General features: G+C 42.1%; 2 protein-coding genes across 2 annotated transcripts in view; both read right to left on the reverse strand.

Annotated features, from left to right (window-relative positions):
* Positions 1–637: 637 nt before the first annotated feature.
* Positions 638–9,503, reverse strand: LOC128483472 (cytochrome P450 2K1-like). The gene is made up of 10 exons (XM_053459683.1): positions 9,434–9,503; positions 7,903–8,101; positions 6,905–7,067; positions 6,192–6,341; positions 5,865–6,025; positions 4,579–4,752; positions 4,188–4,329; positions 2,058–2,242; positions 1,241–1,382; positions 638–1,022 (listed from the first exon to the last, which is right to left on the reverse strand). The coding sequence occupies exons 2-10, from the start codon at positions 8,083–8,085 to the stop codon at positions 844–846; spliced, it is 1,479 nt and encodes a 492-aa protein (XP_053315658.1). The 5' UTR covers positions 8,086–8,101; positions 9,434–9,503; the 3' UTR covers positions 638–843.
* A 4,425-nt stretch (positions 9,504–13,928) lies between these two features.
* The window catches only part of LOC128484152 (cytochrome P450 2K6-like), a 16,436-nt gene continuing 5,165 nt past the window's right edge, over positions 13,929–25,199 (reverse strand). Inside the window, exons 3-9 of the mRNA XM_053460473.1 lie at positions 19,714–19,863; positions 18,032–18,192; positions 16,963–17,139; positions 16,192–16,333; positions 15,203–15,387; positions 14,819–14,960; positions 13,929–14,107 (exon numbers count right to left, since the gene is read on the reverse strand). Of these exons, the coding sequence (XP_053316448.1) occupies positions 13,929–14,107; positions 14,819–14,960; positions 15,203–15,387; positions 16,192–16,333; positions 16,963–17,139; positions 18,032–18,192; positions 19,714–19,863 (1,136 nt within the window). The remainder of the gene's footprint in view (positions 14,108–14,818; positions 14,961–15,202; positions 15,388–16,191; positions 16,334–16,962; positions 17,140–18,031; positions 18,193–19,713; positions 19,864–25,199) is intronic.

A 25,199-nucleotide genomic window follows, 5' to 3' on the forward strand; every position in this document is an offset into this window, starting at 1 on the left:
TCTCACCTTTTCTTCTAACTCATCTCACCAACTGTCTTTATGGACTTGCATCATCATGGTCATGGTGTCCCATTATCTGAAGCTCAACATCTTCAAGACTGAGCTTCTGATTAGTCCTGTTATGTGAACTCTCAATCACTAATAAGAATGCCACAATCCACCCAACAGACCACGCTTGCTGTCTTGGTGTTACATTTCACTCTGCTCTTCTCCTTCATGTCAAGTCACTAATGGAATGCTGCAGCCTGCCCCTGAGAAACATCTCCTTAACGTGTCCTTTCCCTAAACAAGGAACAACCAAAATGCTATTCCATTCCCTTTTCATATCTTGTGTGGAGTATTGCAGGTGTGGACACCTGAAATGTGGTTAGACTAACCTATATTTTAAAGGGGTGTAAAAATCTCATAAATAGTAGGATGATGCCTCATTTGCATCTCGTACTTCCAATGGGTTCTATCACTCTGTCAATGCCATCTATTAGTTCTGTAAGTTGCTTTGTCCTCACAAACAATAGCTAACAATTAGTTTTCAACTTTTTGCTTGGCCCCATGGGCCTCCAGGTAATTTTTTTTACTTGAGGACATTCAAAAAGCACTTATTGAAGAAAAATATTGGGCTGCCCTTGGGGAATTGGAGTCAATGGTCTATGAATTCCTTGGAACACTAAATCACTTTTATTTACTCTACGTTGCACAATTTATAGATGTTTCTGTATTTAATGTCCTTCTCTTTGCTTCAAAAGTAGCACTATATTCAGTCATTGAAGAAAACAGGAGAACAGGTATTTTATTGCCACATATTCTAAAATGCTTATTCCAGATAAAAAGTCCAGGTGTTTAATGCTAACTGCGATGTAGCGCACGCATATGATGAGGTTTCGGTTGGTTGGTAAACCCAGAAAGTGGCGTGAGGTCGAGGTCTTCTCCAGGAAGGGGCTGGAATGTGAATTTTTGCAGCAGACTGGTGAAGAACAGGAATAGTTCCATTTTGGCTAAATTTTCCCCAGCGCAGCTCCTCCGACCTATAAATAAAGAAATGGATGACATGATCTAACAGGCTTCTTTGTATATTAGGTATGATTATTATTTGTTGATTTGCATAGTATCATCATATTATGCAATGTTTTATAATGGTAAACAGGACATAATAGGTAACGCATCACGTAGCAAACTGGACTTCCAGAAATCTAGAAGGACTTGAGGGTATATTACATGATGCAAATGTTTGGAAATTGTTTACCTGCAGAGAAAGGCATAAATGCTTCATTCTTAACAAAATTTCCTTCAGAGTCCAGAAAATGTTGTGGGAAAAACTGGTCGGGTTTCTCAAAGTGAGCTTTATCCTTTAGTACAGACGTCAGTACTGTGATGACTTGAGTGTCCTATAAAAAAGGTAATTCCACACGATTCACTCAAAACCCTCTGTTGGTCATGGTACAAGAGAATACATTCATTAATAACTAAGAACGTCTACAGCCTGTGATGCGTTTCCTAAAGGGGCAAAATACTGCCCTAATCACCCTCACCGCACATGAGCGCACATACTTACTAAGTCCTTTCAGGATGCTCAACTCCAGGGAGGCAATCGCTTGCTATGTGTGTGCCGGAGTAGGCTGGCGGTGAGTATCCCGCACAAATACATTTCTACCGAAGAGATGTTTTTGGAGCAACTAGTGGGGAAAAATGCATGGTTGGGTCCCTCTATGCATTCCAATGGTTAATATATATGTGTGTATATATATATATATATATATATATATATATATATATATATGTGTGTGTATATATATATATATATATATATATATATATTTATTTTTTACACTCAGCCATCATATGGATTAAAGTGCATATGATATCTGAAGTGTACATTTAACAAATCCCACATATTGATATTTCCATACCCTTTTTTGAAGAATGTCCCTTTATACCCCAGGAAGTCATGATGATTCTTCCCATAGACGTAAGGTGGGGTTCTATTAATGTTTACCCTGAATTTAGCATCAACATTTAAAGCATTTTTATGTCTTCATCCGGCTTTCAACTCAGAGACTTGCCTTTGGGATAAAATATCCCCGGAATGTAACATCTTGAGTAGTTGCATGCGGGATGCTGATTGGTACAATGTTACCGAATCTTTGGACTTCGTGAATAACGGCGTCTGTATACGGCATTAGCTTTCTGTGTTCTACTTGAGGCTGGGCAGATCCGATCACTCTGTCTATTTCATCTTGGACCTTTTCTACAAAGAATGCCGGTTATAAAGTACCCCATCTAAGCGTTATATATATTAAAATATTATCATATATAAGGAAAACTCTATACTCTAACCAACAAAACAATATTACCACAAAAGGAAATATTTTAATGGTGACTATGGGAAAATGTCATTTTCAACTCACCAAGGGGCAATCATCACGTTGCATGTATTAAATAAATGAGATTATCCCCTATGCATTATGCTGTGTCAATTTAGCCCTCCTTTTTGAAGAAACTCATCAAAGTTGGGCTTTTATAAGATATAATGAACTTAGTAAGTCAAAATGCTTCATATAAAGTACATTGTTAAAGGCAGACATTGCTGGTTTTGGTAAATAGATGTTAACTGGGTAGGAGACTTATTGAGCAGCGGCATAGCAGGAGACTTGCTTGCCATACAAGAAGGGGGAATAGACAGGCGGCCCTAGGTCTAGTTGGTCTAAGCCAGACTATGTCAGAATGTACATTTAAGCATATGTTTTTCTCCGTTGTTACTTTTTACTTCTATATCAATTAAATTGCACATGGCGCAAACATTTCTAATGCAGGCGATACAATGGATAGGCCATATAGAAGTTTCTAAAATATTAAACCTCACCGTCACAGCAGAATTCAGGATAGTGGTCTAACTGACGGACTGTTATTTTAGATTATTTGTTGTGTTTTTTTAATGTCTACTGGATTCATACTGGTGATCTCTCCAGTTTCACCCAATTCTTTCAATCTGACAATGATTACAACGCCTTGTTAGGAAGGTACAGCTAGATGTGTCTCACCCGATTGCTTGGGACTTACTTTATATTCCGGTCTACTATCCTGGGCCTTTCTTTAGATGTATACATTGTCAAATATCTAATTAAATCATCAATCTCTGGAAGGTCTACGAAATATACCGTATTTGCTCGATTATAAGACGAGTTTTTTTCCAGAGCAAATGCTCTGAAAAATACCCCTCGTCTTATAATCAGGGTCGTCTTCTAATCAGACCTCAAATAGGTCTGATTATGAGATTAAGATCCAGATCCCCCGCAGCGATGCAGGGGACCTGGATCCTCCTGTGTTAACCCCCCCCAACTTACCGGTGCTTCTGAGTCCCCGGTGCTTAGTCCGGGCAGCGTGTAGAGCTCTACGCGATTCGCGTGGTCCTCTACATGCTGCCCGGACTAAGCACCGGGGGCTGAGATGCAGGGGACCTGGATCCTCCTGTGTTATGCGCCCCCCCAACTCAGAAGCACCGGTAAGTTTGGAGGAGGGAGGGGGAGGGAGTGTTAAATGGGGGGTGTAAGGCATTTCTGGAGGCAGAGTGCTCTGTGAAATGCCTTTTAACCCCTTTAATGCCACTCTGCCTCCTGAAAGGCCTTTTACCTCCCTATATGCCACTCTGCCCCATAATATGCCTTTTAACCCCCTAAATGCCAGTGGCATATAGGGGTATAAGGCATTTCTGGAGGCAGAGTGGCACATAGGGGGTCAAAAGGCATATCATGGGGCACAGTGGCATATAGAGGGTTAAAAGGCGTATCATGGGGCACAGTGGCACTTAGAGGGTTAAAAGGCATATCATGGGGCACAGTGGTATTTAGAGGGTTAAAAGGCATATCATGGGGCACAGTGGCATATATGGGGTATAAGGCATTTCTGGGGCAGAGTGACAAGCCTGGGGGCAGATGTGCATAACTGGGGGGCAGGTTGAAAAAAAAAGAAATAAAAACAAAATATTTTTCTCAATCATAGCTTTTTTTAACAAACAATTGTTCACATAGTTTACATGAACTAACATTTACTGGTAAAACTTTTTTCCTATAGGGTCGTCTTATATTCAGGCTTTTTCTTTTTTTCCTAAGTTAATATTCAGATTTTGGGGGGTCGTCTTATAATCAGGGTTGTCTTATAATCGAGCAAATACGGTATATATATAGTTATCTTACTTTGAATGTCCGGATATTTCATCATTAAAAGAAGGCCCCACCGGAGAGTGGTCGAGGTCGTCTCCATCCCGGCAACGAATAAATCAATCACAAGCATCGTTAGATTTTCATTGTGGAAATAGAATTCCGGATTGGGCTTTTCCTGTAATAAAATAAATAAATAATATTAAGATGGCTGAAACACTCAGTAATTATGAGGGGTGTCCACATACATTTTGGTCATATAGTGTATAATATATATATATAATTTAATACAATGCTTTTGGATACGTTTTGGGGACTTGATGAAGTGCTTTCAAACAATGTTATGGTTTAATTATCACCTCTTTTTGCTCATTTTTGTTGGTAAAGCCGAATATATAAAAATAAACAGGTAACGATACACCATTACCTTTTGTTGTTTGACAAGGAATGCGTCAATAAGATTTTTCTTGTCGTTAATATCCAGTTGTTTCTTGTGGATCATGAAAGTCTCCTTCATAAAGATCTTTAACTCATTGGCGTTTTTGTAAATCTTTTGGCTTCCAGGCATCCATTGCAGGACAGATGGAAAGGAGTTGTACAGCTATGGCAAGAAAATGCAATTTGCATGTATTAGATAAGGTTGTAACATTTTTTTGCATGTATTAGTCGTCTGCGTCATGGTGAAAACTGTTTCCAATGGCTTTTCTTGTGAAATGAACACATCTGGGTAGAAGGCACAGGTACGTGGGCAATATCCAGTCCTACAGGGGAGTAGGCTGCGTAAACCTAAATTATATCTAGATCTGGCATAAAGGGGCACCCTGGCCATCATTTGTATTTAAATGCATGTGATAGCTCAGTGACCTCTTTTCAAAAACATTTTTTGCGTGCAAATGTACAGAGGGGATCGTCCGTTATTAAAAGAGCTTCAAAGTGTCATGGCAAATCCTTTCATACTTATTTAATCAGTCGCTAATGGCAGGAGTAGTTTCAGAAGACTGGAGGTTGGCAGCTGCAGTCCCACTTTGCAAAAAACGTAGCAGGGAAGATTCAGCCAGCTGCGGACTAGTAAGTCTTGCATCAGTAGTTGGCAAATAAATGGAAACCCTGCTAAATATCTGCAAGTAAATGGTTTGCATTATCACTATTATTATTATTTATTGGTGTATATAGCGCCATAAAATTCACAGAGACAACAGGTGAGGAGGGCCCTGCTCAAAGGTGTTAGTAAAGCGATGTGAGGGGAAGATAAGTCTGGCAGCAGCATTCATGGTGGATTGTAAAGGGGTGAGAGGGGTGTGATGAAGACGAGCTTAGACAATAATCAAGGCGGGAAACAAAGCGGGCATGGACAAGAGCCTTAGTGGCATCCTGTGTTAGGAAGGACAGCACATGTTTACTACAGAGAGGTCCTGTCAAATTAAGTTAATCTATTTTTTTGACTGGGCAACTAAGATAATAGACCAGGGAGGAGCTGTTGATATCTCAATTTTAGTAAGGCATTGACACTGTCCCTCATAGAAGACATAAGTACATCGCAGTCTACTAAGACCCCCTCACGTGCATGCGCAGAAGGCGCTCCATTCCATTTTAGTGAGAGTGCTTTCCAGCCAGCGACTGGCTGCTTCAAGCATCCGTTAGTTTAGCGTACTTCTAGAGTACCACGGATCAAGATCAACGTGAAAAGAAGGCATGGGGGCTAGAACAACTTACCAGCACCGAAGGTCTGCCCGCAAGTCTCACATTCTCATTTACTAAATGCATGAGTCTTAAAATTGTTGGGTTGTCATATTCAAATCGATGGCCAAGAATTATGGACACAATTATATTGGCCACAGCGGCATTCACTAACATGGTGTTATCAAAAGGCTCTCCTGGAAAGAATCAGCAATAAAACAGCCAATCATTCAATGGGGATGATTAATAAAAGTGCAAGAACAAATGTAAAATGTGCAAAACTATATTTTTGTATCAGAATTTTGTATCAGATATTAGAATTCGTTTCGGAACAAACCCAACTGCATTATTTCAAACTCTAACCTTTGTAAGAATTGATTTTTTCCACCAAGGATTCACATTCTTCGTTAATATTATTTTCGATGGTTTTCTTTCCCATTCCAAAATCTCGTAGTGTAGAAAGGGCGAACCTTCGCATAATTTTCCAGTTTTCATCATGGGAAAAAGCCACACCTTAAAAAAAAATGGCTTTTTTAATCACAATAACAAAGACATTTTTTTTACCGATCTTTAATCAACAGATCACGCTTTTTGCCCAAACAATTTAGCAAAATTTAGCAAAAAATTAGTGAACGCAAGTATGAAGAATAATCCACACATTTTAATTTTATTTTTTACCCATAAAACCTTATTAAATAAATGTAAAAAAAAAAACCACCAATGGCGTGTCTGTGCGTAAAAAGGCAGACTAAGAGGCTGGTAGAATTTACAGCCAAACGTTAAGGAATAAGACAAAATTTATTCCTGGAAAGGGCCCTAAACGAAAAAAAAATGGAGGCTCTGAGCAACTACCTGAGCATCTTATATGGTATAACCACCACTGTCAAACATGACTATGATTTATCTATACTAATTTTACATGAAGAGTTTCTGTAATTTTTTGTCCCGGACATTGCCAGGGAATAATGTAGATGCTGTCACCTGCCCTCCATTTCATGTAATATGTTTTTGGTATTTGCGCTTGGATCACTGTCTGCACTATAAGTTTTAAGGTTTGTATCGTTTATTTTACTTACCGTATCCTTGAGATACATCGTGGAAGATTGGTATGTTGGCCCGTCCAGAAAACGCCTCTGCGTGGTTAACGAGAGCATCTTTCACGGTGTCGTAGCCACACAGCACCACCATCTTCTCAACACCCAACTGAATGCTGAATATTGAACCATACTGCTCGGATAACTGAAAATGGAAAATAAGAAAAACATAATACCCTATCAACAATTCAGTTCCTTAGACCAAGGCATCTCCGTTGGAGGGGTGGCTGTAGTTGGGGCCAGTGACATATTTACCTTGGGTGCTGCCCTAGGTACCCTGCATGGCTGGCATCCCATACAAACGGAGCACCAGGATATGCCGTCATATCCCGTGCTGTGTCTTAAAGTCACACAGAGCCTTTTAATGAGGTCTGTGGAGGTCTATGGAGGCTATGGAGGTCTATGGAGGTCTTTTAATGAGGTCTATGGAGGTCTATGGAGGTCTTTTAATGAGGTCTATGGAGGCTATGGAGGTCTTTTAATGAGGTCTATGGAGGCTATGGAGGTCTTTTAATGAGGTCTATGGAGGGTATGGAGGTCTTTTAATGAGGTCTATGGAGGTCTTTTAATCAGGTATATGTAAGTCTATGGAGGCTATGGACAGCAAAGATCTCTCATCTAACCGCCTCATTGTGTAGTGAGACACCAGGGGGCTTAATGGAGTAAATGGAGTCACAATGGAGTAAAGACGAATGCCAAGATATGATGTCATATATCGGCGCACAACTTTACTTCGTCTCAAGGTGACCATGTGGGAGTTGTGATCAGACCTCAGCCGAATTCACAGCACTGTACTTACCGGTGGTGTATTCTGGTTTATTAAGGCTATTTCATAATCCTTAAGAATAATACTAAGGCTTATAGATGATAAAGGGGGGTTTATTGCAACAAAATTAGATAAATTAGACATCTTGATTGTAATACATCATATTTTTGGTTGATTTTTCCAATGCAGAATTTCTTAATCAATTAAATATTACCTTTAAAAGTGTATCAAAGGGTCTCTTCAGATTCCAAACATGCAAAGTCCCAATGATTGATAATAGATTTGGCCCCGGAGGAAAATTCCAATAAATATTTTTACCCCGAGAACGGTAAAAATATAGGAAACACACACAGAGAATAAAGTAAAAAAGTACTGAGGCTGGATCAACAGGAGTCATTTTATTTTAGAAAAACCTATACAAAGGGGACAAAAATAATAATAAAAAATTGGTGCATGTCGTGAAGCTTAATGCAAAATTACTAGTGATATTTAAACATTTGGACATAGCTTTGACCCGGCAAATACGTCAAGGAATTTTAACAGTATTGTGACGGAAGCCTCCATCACTGGGGCAACTGGAGAGGCCTGAGAGCCGGCCTCCTCCCTACCGACTATGGGCCCTGACTTTGAAAAGACCAGGGAGTGGCAGCCATTGTTTCAGTTTAATGTCAGACCCTTCTCCCCCACTCATGGTGCACTACTATGCTGTATAAGTCAGCCCCCCCCCCATGGTGCACTAATATGTTGTATAAGTCAGTTCCCCCACCCCATAAATCAGTCTCTCCTCTCCCCCAGTTCCTCTACTACAGATATTTACCCCCGGCCATCCCTGGAACTGATTTGGGCAGTAATAGATAGTGGAGTTTGGGACCCTATTGTAATGTTAATTCCGTTACTGCCCCTGTTGTCTCTGGGAGGCAGATTAAGGGGGCGGTTTGTATCCCAATATCTTGATTATGTTAATGTGTGTTTTGCTGGATATATCCAGCCGCCTGTGTCTAAAATAAATCAGTCTTCATTTTGGTTTATACCCTACACTGAGTCTCGGCGAGTGACTGGGAAACCGGGGTAAGTGTGTTGTCCCAGGCTAAGGGAGCACAAGTCAGCGGAGGTAGTCGTTCGGACTATCCAGCTTCCTACATAGGTAACATTGAGAAGGTTTATCTGTGTGAGTGTCTATGAGTTGTGTGAGTGTCTGTTAGGACTGTGGGCTCTTGGGTGTCCAACCGTGCTTCTTCCAGGTCCAACCGTGCCCCTTCTACATCCTCCAACATGCATTTACTGCTATGGACACCTGAGTATGTCATCAGACTGGCTGCCTTATAACGTGAGTGCATATTTCTGAATGTTGAGTTTGTGAGTATATTCCTATGAATGCAGTGAGTTGTGTAAGTGTGCAGTGTCAGTGGAGTGTGTGAATGCCATGGGATTTATGGCGTACCAAGTGCATTTTACAAATGTGTGGCCCCCTAGTGACTGTAGATTCAATCTCCCCGTTCGAGTTTGCATATCCACCAACATTTTACATGTCCACGGCACCTGTTTTGGGAGGTGTAGCTAGAGACATGGACAGCTTTGGGTTGTCGGTATATGTGGCTGATCAGGATGCTTTACCCCCTAAACCAAAATCAGGACTACAAACACTCCAGGGACTGATCTTCACCATCAAATTCTTAAGGTATTGAACCCATGATGGTATTCAATGGGTACAGCATATTGGCTTTTATCAGATGCTATTTACTTACAGAACTATAGATGTTCCCCGGCGTTCTCTTGTGCTCCTTCTGTTAACATCACACCCGCCTTGCATAAAAACATTTAAATAACTGGTTTGTTACAAAACATCTGCTTTCCAAACCAGTCCAACCAGTGATCATTCTTTCTAGTTCACTCCCCAAAGCTGTATTTTTCTTTTAAAGGGGAAGCTCATGAAAAAAAAAAAAAAAATCTCTTTGAGCATAAACCCCTGTGTACAGTGCTGGAGGTTAATACCCCCTCCCCCCAGCGCTGTATATAGTAATAACCCCCAGCGCTGTATACAATAATAACCCCCAGTGCTGTATACAGTAATAATCCTCCAGCGCGGTATACAGTAATATAACCCCCAGTGCTGTATACAGTAATAACCCCCAGAGATGTATACAGTAATAATAGGCAAATAATAAATACATTGCCTCAAGGTGCCATCTTTCTCATCATAAGGAGGAATCGCGCTCTAGCTCCATAGCTACCGTGTCTGGAGAGACATTTAATCAGGAGGTACTTGATGAGCATTTATTTTCATCAAGGCTTCTTATATAAAGCTCCAACTACTTTTTGTGTAATATAAAAATGTAAAATAATATACCGTATTGGCTCGATTGTAGGCCGCACCCGATTATAGGCCGCACCCTAAAAGTTAGGTGCTTTTTAAAGAAAAATTTTGATTTTTTTGAAAAAATACACATCAGTGGAATAGTAAAACAGTACTCTAACTCACACACTGTATTTTAACATTTTTGGCATCTATTATGCAGTTAGTCAACATATATTACATACAAACAGAAAACCAATAGCCATTTTAATGCACCTTACTTATAGATATGCCCCTCTGCCCCCAGATATGCCGCCACTCTCCCCCCAGATATGCCGCCACTCTGCCCCCAGATATGCCGCCTGTCGCGGTCCCGGGTCCGGTCGCGGCCCCGGGTCCGGTCGCGGTCCCGGGGTCTCGTGTGCGGCGATCCGCTCGCGGCTCACGGAGACCCGAGCTGGAGAGCTCGGGCTCCGTCTCCGGCGGGCGGACATCCGCACGTAAGTGCGGTGGGGCCCGGAGTCCCCGATCTCCCTGCACTGGCGATCTACAACCCGATCGCCGGTGCAAGAAGCCGGGTGGCAGGTCTGGGGATTCGGCAGCGATCAGGATAAAGACTGCTCGCTGCCTTAGGAATCCCCAGAAAGTTTTACTTACCGGTTGGCCGGTCTCCACTGGGGGCGCAGCCAATTCTCACGGCTGGAGCCGTGAGTCAGAAGGACGTCTTAGGGCACGCCCCTGACGCTCTGTTGGGGGCGTGGCTTGAAGTGGCGCCAGATTCAAAAACCCTGCAGATCTGTCCACAGGCACCCTGTTGTGGTCCTTATCTCTGAGTTTGCATTTGTGGTTTTGCTGTTACCTTGGTTGACCTTTGGCTATCCTGACTACCCTCCTGCCTGCTGATTTTGTACCTCTGCCTGAGATTCTTGTTACCGACCCCTGGCTCGCCTGACTACCCGCTTCGTGTACCGGACCCCTGGCTCGCCTGACTACCCGCTTCGTGTACCGGACCCCTGGCTCGCCTGACTACCCGCTTCGTGTACCGGACCCCTGGCTCGTCTGACTACTCGCTTAGTGTACCTGACCCCTGGCGTGTCTGACTACCTGCATTGTGTTCCCATCATCTGCTGCTTGTTGCACCTGCTGCTTCAGCTCAGTATCCACCTTCTCTGCTATCACTGCGGCTTCCTCCCGATTGGGATCGTCCGAATTCCTGCTGGTTCCCTGTTCTTAAGATCTCCTGCGGTGAGTGCCTTCTGGTGCTAGCATACGTGACACCGCCACTCTGCTCCACCAGATATGCTGCCACTCTGCCCACTCCAGATATGCTGCCACTCTGCCCACTCCAGATATGCTGCTCTCTCTCTCTCTCTCTATATATATATATATATATATTTATAGTGATGAAGAGAAAGGCAGGTCTGTTAATGAAGGGAGTCTCGAACCCCGTAGACACCAAGAAAGGGTGGAGAGAGGCAGGTAAAGTGCTGGAAGGAAAGTATTTTGGTCCCAGCTTGTTTTTACGGCTGTACCCATTAGCCTCCTCTGCAGCCACTAATTAAGAACTGAGGCCTTATTAAGGAGGTTGTAAACAGTAGAGTTCGGAAGTCACCTGCTGTTGCAAAGCTGAATGAAACAGTTCTGTGAGGTAAAAGAACTGTTATTTTGGGGGGTTTTGGGGTTTGGGACAGATTAGCTGTCCTACCTGTATAATTACCAAATGTATTGTTTAGTAAGAGCTCCAAGTGGAGCTTCAGCTATGGAATCAGCAGAGCGCCTCAAACTCGGTGACACTGCTCTATGACTTAAAGAGTTGCTGTTGTTCCTAAACTCTTCCACGTTCCCATAATACCGCTGTCAGTGGACCGTGGAATATCTAGTGGGGATGAAATTTCACAAACTGACTTATTGCAAAGGTGGGATCTTATCATAATTACAACACATGAATTCCCTGAGCTCTTCGAACAACCCATTACAAAAGTGTTTGTAAATGCAGACTGCATGGCTAGGTGCTTCATTTTATACACCTGTAGCAATGGGTCTGATTGAAACACCTGAATTCAATAATTAAGAGGCGTGTCCCAATACTTTTGTCCATATGGTGTATGTTATTTAAGCGTGCATTTGAGAATGTTTGACCTGGTCAGGGTGACTGATTTGTGTGATGGGACTGTTTCAGCAAGATAGGTATAAGTGCCCTCTCACCAGTGTCTGCTGAGCCGTGATGTCATTAACAAAGGAGATATAAGGCCAAACAGTCTCCATTTTGGAAGCCATTAGCCCAGACCTCTGATGAAGCTCTGAGGAGCGAAACATGTCAGGGGGGCTATTCGTCTGAGTTTTTAATAAGCCTGTGTCACTGGTCATAATTCAATTATTTCTGTTGTTAGGACTGCAGACATTGACAGTATATATGATCTGATATTATTAGTGTTATACAACTGTGGGCATATGCCCTCATGTTACAGTGACGTATACCTTTCATGGTAGGACTGGTGACACTGGTGTTTTTAAAAATCTTTTAAAACCTTTTAACAAACATATTAATAAAAGTTATGTTTTAGGGTGGGGTTATAATAAGGGTATTTTTGATCCCGGGAACGGGATTGGTTTGTTTTCAGTTGTAACTTACCCTTGTCCCCGCTGGGGCATTATTTTGGAATTGTGTGTGCTGAGCCACTACCTCCTCACATGGCCTGGTGAGCCCTACAATCTGTCCTAGTGGCCTCCAATATGCACTAGTGAGATCTAGCAGGCAGAAAGAGCCCAATTTAAGCTAATTTACAGGTCCAAAGAGAGGACCTCAAGGATTCAGTCACCCTATACCGTGTCCCCTCCCACAATTGGGCTTCATGAGCCCTTTACCCTTTATCCTAAGAAGAAGGAGATAGATAAGAACAGGAAAATACTGCTTTCTTTCTGCACATGGAGAGTAATTATTATTACTGGCCACCCAAAGGCCAAAGACTGTGTCCCTGCCCACCTTAAGTACTTGAAGGGAGAGGGGTAGGTAGATATTTTGTAATTTTCTGTTTCATTTTTAAACTAATTTGATTTTGTAACCACGTTAACCTCCTAATTCCCAAAACATATCCGATAAAGGAGGTGGAGGTATGGTGGGCTTATGAGGGTCATGGGTGCGCACACGGTTTAATGCATATTTAACAAGGCTGATGCAAGGATTTTTGCCACCTTAGGCAAAACCTCATTATGTTGCCCCCTGTACCCCGTCGTTCCCCACCCTCGGAGGTGGAGTCATGTCAGCGCATGACCTGCACCACACACCATTGATGGCACCTTAGTCTCCAGTCCTCCTCCGTAAGAGGAACTAGAGCCAGCCGCCTGGCACGTTAGCTGGGTGATGTGTCGCTCGTTTGCAGCGGCAGGAGGTTTTTAGGCACCTGCTCATTTACAGCTGCGCCTCTCTCCTCAATGTCAGGAGACAGCAGCCACCAACAGGTCCAGCCTTTGTTGTTCAGAAGCCCACCTCATTGGGATCACCCCTACTAGAATAGACATGTGTCTACAAAACCACATTTCAAAAGGGGAACAGTAAGTGTCTTCAAATGAACTCCAACTACTGCTGGGTCCTTATAACATCACGCTTGACCCCCCTCTTTATACATAATTTACAAATGGTTGGGGCCTTCTCTATCCAGTTCTAGCATATGCCCGTCCCACAACAGTGTTTCATGTGAAGTTGGCCACATCTGAGTTGTTCAAATCTAAAAAAAGCAATGCCTATGAAATAAGAAAAAAATAAGTATGGTGTAGCCTGTACATGTACGGGCTCACAATGCAATGTCCTTAATGGGTTAAATATATAAATATTGGAAAAAATATTTAAACATATAAGCGTTATATATATTTATTATGTAAATACATGTAGACATGTTCTAAATGCGTTTTCTGTTTACAAAGAAGAAAAAACTCAGTTTCCGACTATACTATTTGCGAGGCACCGCACACATATAATGTGGTTTTGGAGGAGTAGTAGAGCCAATAAGTGGTGTGATATCAAGTTCAGCCCCCGGGGGAGGCTGGAATGTGAAATTCTGCAGCAGCCTAATGATAAACAGGAAAAGCTCCATTTTGGCTAAATTTTCACCAATGCAACTCCTTCGACCTAAAAATAAGAACGAGATTTATATACAATATCTAAGAAGATTTTTTATACAATAGAAAAAGTTCTATTGTGTTCTAACGCTGTGATCTTTTAAAATGGGTGTAAAGTAGCACATTTCACTGAGCTCTACTTTGAGGACATTTGCCTTTTTATTTGATTTGTTTTTCTTTTCCTATTTAAATTTTTTTCCACATTTTTAAAAAAATGTAAATACTTTGTTTCTTCTTTTTAGAGGCCTCAGCAGTATCTCTACTGTCCAATGTTTCCTGCAATGCCCAATTTTTCTTGCAATCTAAGCTGTGACGCCCCAGATTTCCAATGCCTGAACTTCTGTTCAGGCATTTAAATGCTATTAGTATAACAGTGCTCACATCTCACATAGAATAAGATGGCACGTAAGAACCATTCAACCCACCTAGCCTGCATCAAGCACTGGTACACTGTATATATCAGTACAGAGGCAAGATGCTGGCATTAGAATAGGGGGCATTGTATGCTGTCCTCGGTCACAAAGGACATTTGTTTTAAGGCCAGCCTGCATTGCATTCTATAGCCCATGGAAACCCTCCAATTCTGCCCTGTCATATGTATCAATGTTGGAAATAACTGTATCAAGTTTCTTGCAGGAGATAAATCAAACATTCTGATCATTGTTAGTTTAACAAAACTATGTAAGATATTCTTGATATGATTTAAGAGCAAATATCATACCTAATGAGAAAGGAATAAATGCCTCTTTCTTTACAAAGTTTCCTGCAGAGTCTAGAAAATGTTGGGGGTAAAACTCATCTGGTTTCTCGAAGTGAGCTTTATCCTTTAGTACAGACGTTAGAAATGTGATGATTTCGGTACCCTATTAAAAGAAAAAGCCATGACTGTTTATAGTACAAATGAACCTCATGGAGTAAAGAAATTCTGTACCCTGTTCATGTGATATTTCCATATTCTTTTATAAGAATTCTCTGTACCCCTTTATACCTCTTTGCGGCTCCTTTGGAGAGTTAAGATGGGTGATCCTATGGATATATATATATATATAATGTAAAATAGATTAGATTGTTGTTTCTATCCAGCTATATAAACTCAGATACTTGCCTTTGGAATAAAATATCCTCTAAATATAACATCTTGAGTAGTTGCATGTGGAACGGCGATTGGTACAATGTCACTGAATCTTTGGATTTCATGAATAACGGCGTCTGTATACGGCATTAACTTTCTGTGTTCTGCCTGAGGTGTGGCAGATCCAATCACTTCTTCTATTTCATCTTGGACCTTTTCTATAAACAACAGAGGTATTAAAGTCATACCAAATAATATTATTATTATTACTGTTAAAATAAATATTCCCCAACCTTCATTATGTATGATGTAAGTTTTAGATTTAAGTTTGAATTATGCCTAAGATCATGTGGGTACATTTGAGATAAAACATTTGAGCTCAACAACTCAGCTATGTGTTAAGAGTGCTCCTCAACCCTCTCCTCAAGGCACACCTAACAGTCCAGGATTTAGGAGCGATTGAGAAGTTTTTAAATACTAAAACTCTATTAACGTGGGGAAAAGTCGAAACGGAATTATAATTGACATTGACTGCTATTTTGAATTCTAATCAATAGTTTTTTTTATGGCTAATGGATTTGTATCAATATAGCATCTAGGAACTATCCAGCACTGCTCAGTTTCCTGTACTAGCCATGCCTTCTGCTCAAGGTAGCCACAGTCTACGGTGCAGCAAGAACTGCCCCATCCAGATAACCGTCCGCCTTGACCCAACTCCTATATGCAGAGGTAAGGGCAAATCCCTATGTATAGTTGTTAAGAAATATAAGTGTTCAGTGGCATATTCTACCAAGGTCCAAGGTGGCAGGTCCAGACAGGCGCCCAGTTGAGTTATTTGGCTCTGTGGTGCACCGTGAAGCATTGGGGTGAACCTATCACCCACAGCATGCGGTTGTTCATCCTTGAGAAGCAGAGCACCAGGGTATGACATCATATCTTGGTACTCGGCAGAGGCTAAACCATTGCAGGGGTGAGTGCTACGGAAAATTAAAAAAGTTCTAAATGCGCCACAGTAATCTAACTTTGAATTTCTGGGTACTTCATCATTAGCAGAAGGCCCCATCGGAGGGTGGTTGAGGTCGTCTCCATCCCGGCAGCAAATACATCAGTCACAAGTATTCTGAGATTTTGATCATGGAAATATAATTCAGGATTAGGCTTTTCCTGTAAAGAAAAATATGGAATATGGAAACTTAAATGTTTTGGTTCTGACAGTGGGCGATATATCACAGGGTATGGCTAAAGACTACACCGTTATAGTGTGTACCTGCGCGCTAAAGCTTTCTATGTGTTTTCTATGTGCATGATCCATACATGCTACTGTTGGGGTCCCTCAGCTGATTTCATGGAAAACAAGGACACTTCTGGCTGTGACATAATTACAAAAGGGTTTTCTAACCATCAATTAGCCTTTTAAACTTGGATCAGCAAACACAATGTGCCATTGGAACACAGGAGTGATGGGAGTGATAAAGGAGTGATGGGAGTGATAAAGGGCCTCTGTGCGCCTATGAAGAGATTCCATAAAAAATTAGCCGTTTTCAGCTACAATAGGCAATTACAGCATTAACCCCGTCTGCGCTGGATTTCTCATGCATTTCATGGTATTTTAATGGACACATTTTCTGTGTCCTCTCAAGAAGAAGGACGTTTCTGAGTGATCTTTTGAATGGTATATATGCAAAATATAGACTATATAAGAAGAACACACAATATGTTTTGGCAGTGTTACTACAAGGTGAGTTTGAAACAGCACAGTAACGCGTGCAAATTTAAATGGAATAGACACGTACCGCTCGTTGTTTGACGAGGAATGCATCTATCACATTTTGCTGGTCATTGATGTCCAGTTGCTTTTTGCGGTTTATAAATATCTCCTTAAAAAACAACCTCAGCTCCTCCATGTATTTCAAAACCGTTTTATGGCTCCCAGGAAACCAGCGAATGACAGATGGAAAGGTGTTATATAGCTTTGGTAAAAAAATAAAATTAGCAAATATTAGTACAGGTTTTAACCTAACCTATAACATAATCGCTGAGTTACAAAGTAAATAAGAAGGTTGGTTTGTTTTTAGAAGATTTCAGTTAAAAGAACCTTTTCAAATAATTTAATGAAACATATTTATTTAATGACTAGTCATTTGGAAACTCTTCTTTTTTCTTTTCTTTTTTTTTTGTTGTGTTGTTTGGTCTTACATTTCAGACTGTAGATCTTCACGGGGACGTAAAACAACCCTAGCACGCTTGTATTCAAAGGTCATCCCATAACCGATCAAATGGCACCACAGCATATGGTCATATATACAAATGGATAACAACCCAGAAGATTAACATAGGGGGTAACCTACAACCTGCTGTCCAACTGCCGTTGATCTGCAGCTCTCGAACCATATTATCACCTCTTTCATAGTTACATAGGCTGAAAAAAGACATGCGTCCATCAAGTTCAGCCTTTCCCATATCTGTTTATTTCTTGCTGTTGATCCAAAAGAAGGCAAAAAAAAAACCCCAGTTGTGGCTCTTTCCAATTTTGCACAAAAAAAATTCCTTCTTGACCCCAGATCTCCACTTGGATCAAGAAGCTGTTTCCCCATAATTAAAAAATTCTATCCCTTTCAATCTCATTGTTCTGTGGGAATTAGTCTGTGAGTGGGCTTGGGTTTGTTCAAGCCTAAATTAAATCAAAACTACATTAAGTTATTCCTCAATGTAGTTTATTTTTGACTACTTAACTGTAGATAATCATCCTTGTAGACAAAAAGCATTACTGGAATCAGGATTATGTTTGGAATCAGAATTAGTAGAGTATACTTCAAGAGTAACATGGAATTATCAAGGTGAAAAGAGGCTAGAACTTCTTACCAGGGTGATGGGATGTGCAAAAAGTCTTAGAATTTCATTTATTAAGTATATGATTCTCACAATTCTTGGGTTGTCATAGTCAAACCGTTCACCAATAACAGTGGATATGATGATATTGGCTATAGCAGAATTCATTAACATGGTGTTTTCGAATGGCTCTCCTGGAAAGAGAAACAAAGTTGACCATGCAGTGGGGGCAGAAGCAACGGTCGGATAAAACGTGCCAGCCTGTGACTGCACAATATACAAGTCTATCATTTTATCCAGAATCCAAGAGTCTGAGAATGGAAAGGAGCTCAATCACACCACATAAAAAAGTTTCTGCACTAATGATACCCGACAAAATCAACACATATGACTTGGCATTAAGCACCTCATTGACAGGCGATGTTTCTATGAAGATGAGTCATTTTATTTACAGTGTTATTGTTCCACCAGCATCATATAACAGGCAGACTAGATCGGTCAAATGGTTCTTATGTGCCGTCAAATTCTAAATTTTTGATACCTTCATCACCTATCAATGAAATCAGATTTTACGTTTACTTCTCTGAAACAAATGCATTACTTTATACCAATACAGAAAAGCTCTAAACTGTCAGGGTCCATCCAGGCTGTGGAGCTGCATATCTCTGTTTTTCCCTGCCTTGCCTCAGTTCCCATGTTTTGCTGTGGTCCACTCCTGGATTTCTGTATGCTCTGCCCTGAACCTCTGATTCCTTGAATCCAGTTTGCTCTTTGCTTCAGCTCCTGTTTCCTTTATAAGGTTCTTTATAAGGTTTGTTCTGTTTGTCTCAGTCTGTAGTCTAAAGGTTTGTCCTTCTCGGCTCTTTGTTTGGATTCAATGTTTAGTTTATCAGTACTTTCGTATGCAGGGCTTAGCGTTAGGACCCACCGTCATTGGAGTACTTTGGCGTAGTGGTGGGCTAAGCATTCTATGGCCATAAGATGTGACGGAATCTCCAATTGTTATCTCATAGCCCTAGGCTAGTTCCTGTATTCATGTTTGTCTGTCTCTTATGTACCTTTGCCCTCCTTCCCTGAATCATCTGAGGATTTCGGTTCCTCTCTCCTCTCCCCATGTCCCAGTTAATATGTCCTATCCTTGCTTAAAGCAGAAGTGTCCGGGGATTCCGGCTCCTCACTCCTTCCCCTGTGTTCCTTGCCTTGTTCCCTGTCCTTTGTTGTGCTCTGTACCATGTATGTCTTGTCTGGTTATGTTCCTTGCTTGGTCTCCCTGTTCCTTGCTCTGTTCCCCTTGCTTGCTACGTTTCTGTTGATACTCTGCTTAGCTTCCATACTCCCAGCCTGCAGCATCCTGCACATGATTCCAGTGCTATGTTTCATGCCTGCTCCAGGGTGCCTGCAGGATATCTCCAAGTTCTGTTCGTTTTGTCAGATCCAAGTTTAGTTAGGATTTCCACATCCAGCCAAGTTTGGTTCTGCTCTGTTCTGGACTACATCCGCCGCTATATCAGGGTGCTGGTATGTGGCTACACAACCCTAGGTGCTCAACACCCGGGTGAGTGTGGTCGCCCTGCATCAGGCCCTGTAAAACTCCACTACTGCGCAATACCTCCTGAACTCCATCTTTGGGCGCTCTGGGTCTTTACAGTCGTCTGTATGGACCCAGTTTCCTGACATAAACAAACCCAAATGCATTAGTACAAGCCAGCTCTAACCTTTGTAAGAATGTAGTTTTTCCACCAAGCAATCGCATTCTTCGTTAATTTTATTTTCTATGATTGTCTTTCCCATTCCAAAATCTCGTAGTGTTGAGAGGATAAATCTTCTCATTACTTTCCAGTTCTCATCATCGGAAAAAGAAACACCTGGGAGGTATATAAAAAAAAACATGGAATTTAAACAAGGGAAATTCTATTTTCACAGCTGGCTAGCAGGGGAGCAAAGGGTTGTTGGTCTGTTCTGATTTAAACATTTAGGGGCTTTACCTAAAACTTACTAGACAGCGAGCGTTTTCTCTGACATAATTGCCGTGTGCCGCTTTATTACTGGGCCGTATGATGATTTTACCATTCTTTCCTTTTAATGATGCTTGAGCCATCCGGCATTTGTAACTCTCAGGCACAGAAATTGCTTGCTGTCTTCAAGTTGCATTAACTGGAAGCTCCAGCAGGCAATTGCTTGCAAGCGAAGAGTGTTTTGTGTGTTGACTTAATTAAATTTGTGAGTTGGACTTTAGTTCACACTAGTAAAACTACAGCAACTTCAAAGCACTCTGCTGTCTTCCACCCTCCCCTTCATGTAATATGTTTTGTGGCATTTGGACCTGTTTGCATCACCCATAGGCAATGTTCCCTCTAATTTTTCTTGGGTGATGTGCGCAGAAAATTTCTGTTGTGCAAAATTTTTCCCAGACCCAAAATTTTGTGCGCACAATATGCTTCTACAGTCCATATAAAGTTGGTGGAGCTGAAAAAAAAAAAAATCACATTGCAAGGGGGTGGAGCTATATATTTCCAACCCTTTTGACTCCATGGTCTATTCTAAAGGTGAAATTCTCACCGCAAAAATGAATTATGAGATAATCATGAGCGGGGGCTCCGGGCTGCATAAAGGATCAATATATATATATATATATAAATATATATATATATATATATTACTATTTTTGTTATTGGGAAAAACTGCATACCATTGACAGGGGTACAGCATAACACATATCACTATATACTGAGGCACAGCACAACACCTATCACTATACATTGAGCCAGACATTGCCAATAATGTAGCATAACCCCTATCACTGTATACTAAGCCAAACATTGATGTGGTGTTGGCCTACTGCTTCAGTGTCTGGCTTAGTATATAGGGATGCACCGAAATGAAAATTCTGGACCGAAAATTCAGCTATCACTTGACCGAAACTGAAAATGACCCCCCTTTAAAAAAAACCCCACTTTATTAAAAATAACACACCCAAATTGGACAAAACCCCCCCAACAACATTATATATATATATACACACACACATATATATACACACACACATATATACACATATATATATATATATACACACACACACACACACATATATATATATATATATATATATATATATATATATATACACACACACACACATATATATATATATATACACACACATATATATATATATATATATATACACACACATATATATATATATATATATATACACACACACACATTGTCATGGAACAAGTTTGTTTATTTTGTTATTTCCCTTTTTCCCTTTAAGTGGCTGGTTGCCCTGGCAACTTTCCAATTCTCATAGCTGAGATTGGGCTATTCCTCCTCCCCTGCAACTTTTCTGTAGTTGGTTTGTTCTAGGTGTTTTTCCTGTTCCCCTGTATCTCTCCCCTGGACATTCTATCTCAGCAGCCTCTGTGAGTACAGGTTCTGATTATCTTCTCCCTTGCAAGGCAATCCGTTTTTATCTTCCCCTTGCAGAAGCACTTCCACCCATAACAAAGCACCTTCTTGTAGAGAAGCTCCAACACTTTACAACCAACAAGTGCCTTTATTTCTGTGACTTTCCTAATAAATCTAAGAAAATACAGAAGACTTTGTGTGCTTTTATAGGGGACGAGTTAAGCTATCTGACCTTATTCATTTCCTGGCATTTGACATTCATATCCAGGCATCTGACCCTGGGGTTCCAGAATAGTAAAAACGGATACCATGTGCTTTGGGAGCAGCACAGAAAGCTCCAGCTTTCCACAGCTTCAATATAAAGGCACCAGCGCTGCAACCCAGCTCAGTGTATTACTCATAGAATTATCACTCTTGTGTCTTGCCTGGGTTAACCTTCTGCCCAGCTACTAAGTTAGGAACAACAGTTATACTTACCCCTGTGCATGTCCCCACGGTTAAGGCTACCAAGGGCCACGCCACTGGACATCAGCCAAGATAGGGATCAGAGCTACGGATACCTGTCAGTACAGCTACCTCTACGCTGACTGCTGCAGGACACCAAACGGCTCCAACCGCTGACACAGGTTACAGACCGCACGCCACACGAACTGGCTAAAGGCCTACACACACCTGCAGCATGGAAGAACTCAGACCCTCACCAGACACAACACATAAGAGTGACAGGTCAGACACTAAAACAGCGACACAACTGCAACAGATACAAGAAGGCGCAAGGCCTAAGCGAACAGTTACACTGACACAAAAAGCCTGTGAAAAATATGAAGCTGACATTGAGATGCACCGTGCTAAGTTGGAAAAGGCATGGGAAGAAATCGAAATTGAAATGAGTAATGCCACAAATGTTGGCGAACAAGAAAAGGACATTAAGCGAGCCATAACTCAAATCAAGTCATGTCATAGACATTATGTAGCATTGTCACAAGCATATTTCACCTATCTGACAAGAACCAACACAATTAATAGCCTGAGGGAACGTGATCTGCAAAAAACAATCGATATGGAACGCGAAGGCATTGTGCAGACCGCCATTATGGAGGCGCAAAGTGAAAGAAAGGAGCTCCTCCTGGAAACTGCATCGCAGCGCTCCAGCACATCCAGGCATTCTTCCAGGTCAAGCAAATCAGTGAAATCTAATGTGTCTAGTGCAAGCGCGAATGCCACCAAGGCACGAGCCGCCGCAGAGGCCGCGCGTGCTAGGGCCGAATATGGTCGGAAAGAGGCGGCCATAAGGGCAGAGAGAGCCCGCATAGAAGAGGAGGAGCAGGCAGCAGTGGCCGCCGCAGCAGCCACCAACGCTGCCATAGCACGTAGGAAGGCAGAGTTAGATGCAAACTTGAAAGCCCTAAGCAAAGAAGAGGATGCGGCCGCCGCCATAGCGCAAGCCGAAGTCTTTGAAGCAGCCGCACTACAGGACGGCGGGGAGCAGACCTATGACCAGACAGCTCCAGAAGATATAAATCAACGCACCGCAAACTATGTAAGGAGCCTCCTCAGCATCAATACCAGTACACCATCTCGGAACTGCCTGAGTGACATCTCAGACGCTGAAGACTCTCTAGGTCCACAAAGAATAGACACTGTTCTTTCAAGGGTACGCACAACCCGGGATAGCCAGGTTCTCAGCGGTGATCCACACGTCAGTAGGCATATGGATATACTGCAACAGTCTCACAGCTCAGGTAGGCCCACGCATAGAGAAACAGCTCCTCACACTGATCAGCGATCATCAAACATCCAGGCCAAGGAAAGGGAGAACACAAGGCCCTTCCGTGAAACCACACCAGAACAAGACCGACATATCGATGTATCAGGCCTAACAGACATGGGCAAGTACATGATCCGGCGTGACATGGTGCAGACAGGTCTTACCAACTTCGACGACCGTCCGGAGAATTACAGGATATGGAAATCCACATTCAAAGACGCTATCAAGAGTCTGGGCTTCTCGGCAAGAGAAGAACTCAGTCTACTAACCAAATGGCTGGGGAAAGAATCCGCAGAACATGCAAAGAGGCTTAGATCAGCAAATGTTAACCACCCCGAAGTGGGTCTTGATTTAGTATGGGAAAGACTAGAAGAATGCTATGGTAGTCCTGAAGCGATCGAAGACGCACTCTTCAAGAGAGTAGACAATTTTCCCAGAATTACAACCAAAGACTACTCAAAGTTGCGAGAACTTGGGGACTTGCTGCAGGAGCTGGAATCTTCAAGGACAGACCAATCCCTAAAAGGGCTCAATGTCCTTGATTCTGCTCGTGGAGTGAAACCCATCTTGGAAAAGCTACCCTACAGCCTCCAAGAGAGATGGACTTTACAAGGCTCAAAATATAAGCGTGAGAAGCAAGTTGCCTACCCCCCTTTCTCATTCTTCTTGAGTTTCATTCGCGAAGCAGCCCGGTCAAAAAATGACCCCAGCTTCATGTTAGATACACATACTGCACCCAGTGCAAGGAACACGAGGAACGAAAGGCCAGCAGCCAGGTACAATAACACTAGAACACCCATCTCCGTCCACAGAACGGACGTGTCCTCTATGACTCAAATGAGTTTAGACCAGTCGGTCGATGGAAACAAGAAACCAAAAAACCCTAACAAAGAATGCCCCATACATAGAAAGCCACATCCGCTTAGCAAGTGTATTGGGTTCAGAATGAAGCCCATAGAGGAGCGTAAGGCCCTACTCCGAGAATTGGGGATTTGTTTTAAATGCTGTGCTTCTACAAGTCACCTATTCAAAGAGTGTAAAGAAGCTATAAAGTGCACAGAGTGTGGCAGTGACAGACACGTAGCAGCTTTACATCCAGAGACATTTAAGACTAAAACAATCAAGGCCCCTAACCTTGTTACAAAGCAGGGCGGGGAGGAAGAAGATCCAAGCACACCCCCCCTATCTGTAGCATCTAAATGCACCGAGGTCTGTGGGGAAGCCAGTGATGGCAGATCTTGTTCTAAGATATGTCTTGTAGCCGTGCACCCAGACGGACAACCTGAAAGAGCCATAAGGATGTATGCCATCATCGATGATCAAAGCAATCGATCGTTGGTCAGGTCAGAATTCTTTGACCTTTTCAACATACAAGATAACACCTCCCCTTATACGCTCCGGACGTGCGCAGGGCAGATAGAAACAACAGGGAGGAGAGTAAATGGCTACACCATATGTTCAGTGGACGGCAAAGTAAGGATGCCTCTCCCCACACTCATCGAGTGCAATCATATGGCGGAGGATAGAAGCGAAATCCCTACACCAGATGTGGCACGCCACCATCCCCATCTGCAGGCGATAGCTGATCGCATTCCACCACTAGATGGAAGTGCCCAGATCTTGCTGTTACTTGGCAGAGACATCATGAGAGCACATAAAATCCGTGAGCAACGAAATGGGGAGCATAATGCTCCGTGCGCACAAAGGCTCGATCTAGGATGGGTGATAGTGGGCGAAGTGTGTATTGACAAGATACGCAAACCAGATAATGTAAAAGCTCTACGAACAAACCTACTGGAGAACGGTCGTATATCTCTCTTTAAACCATGTCCATATCACTTCCATGTCAAAGAGAAGCTTGGAAACAAAGATAAACAAGGGTATACGATCAAAACACAAGGAGACATTCTTCAGTCAGAAAAATACACTGATGACCTAGGATGTACAGTGTTCCAGACGACAGGGAATGATGACAAGCAAGCACTATCAATAGAAGACAGAGAATTCCTGAAGATAATG

Source organism: Spea bombifrons, chromosome 3, assembly GCF_027358695.1.
Source record: "Spea bombifrons isolate aSpeBom1 chromosome 3, aSpeBom1.2.pri, whole genome shotgun sequence".
NCBI lineage: Eukaryota > Metazoa > Chordata > Amphibia > Anura > Pelobatidae > Spea > Spea bombifrons.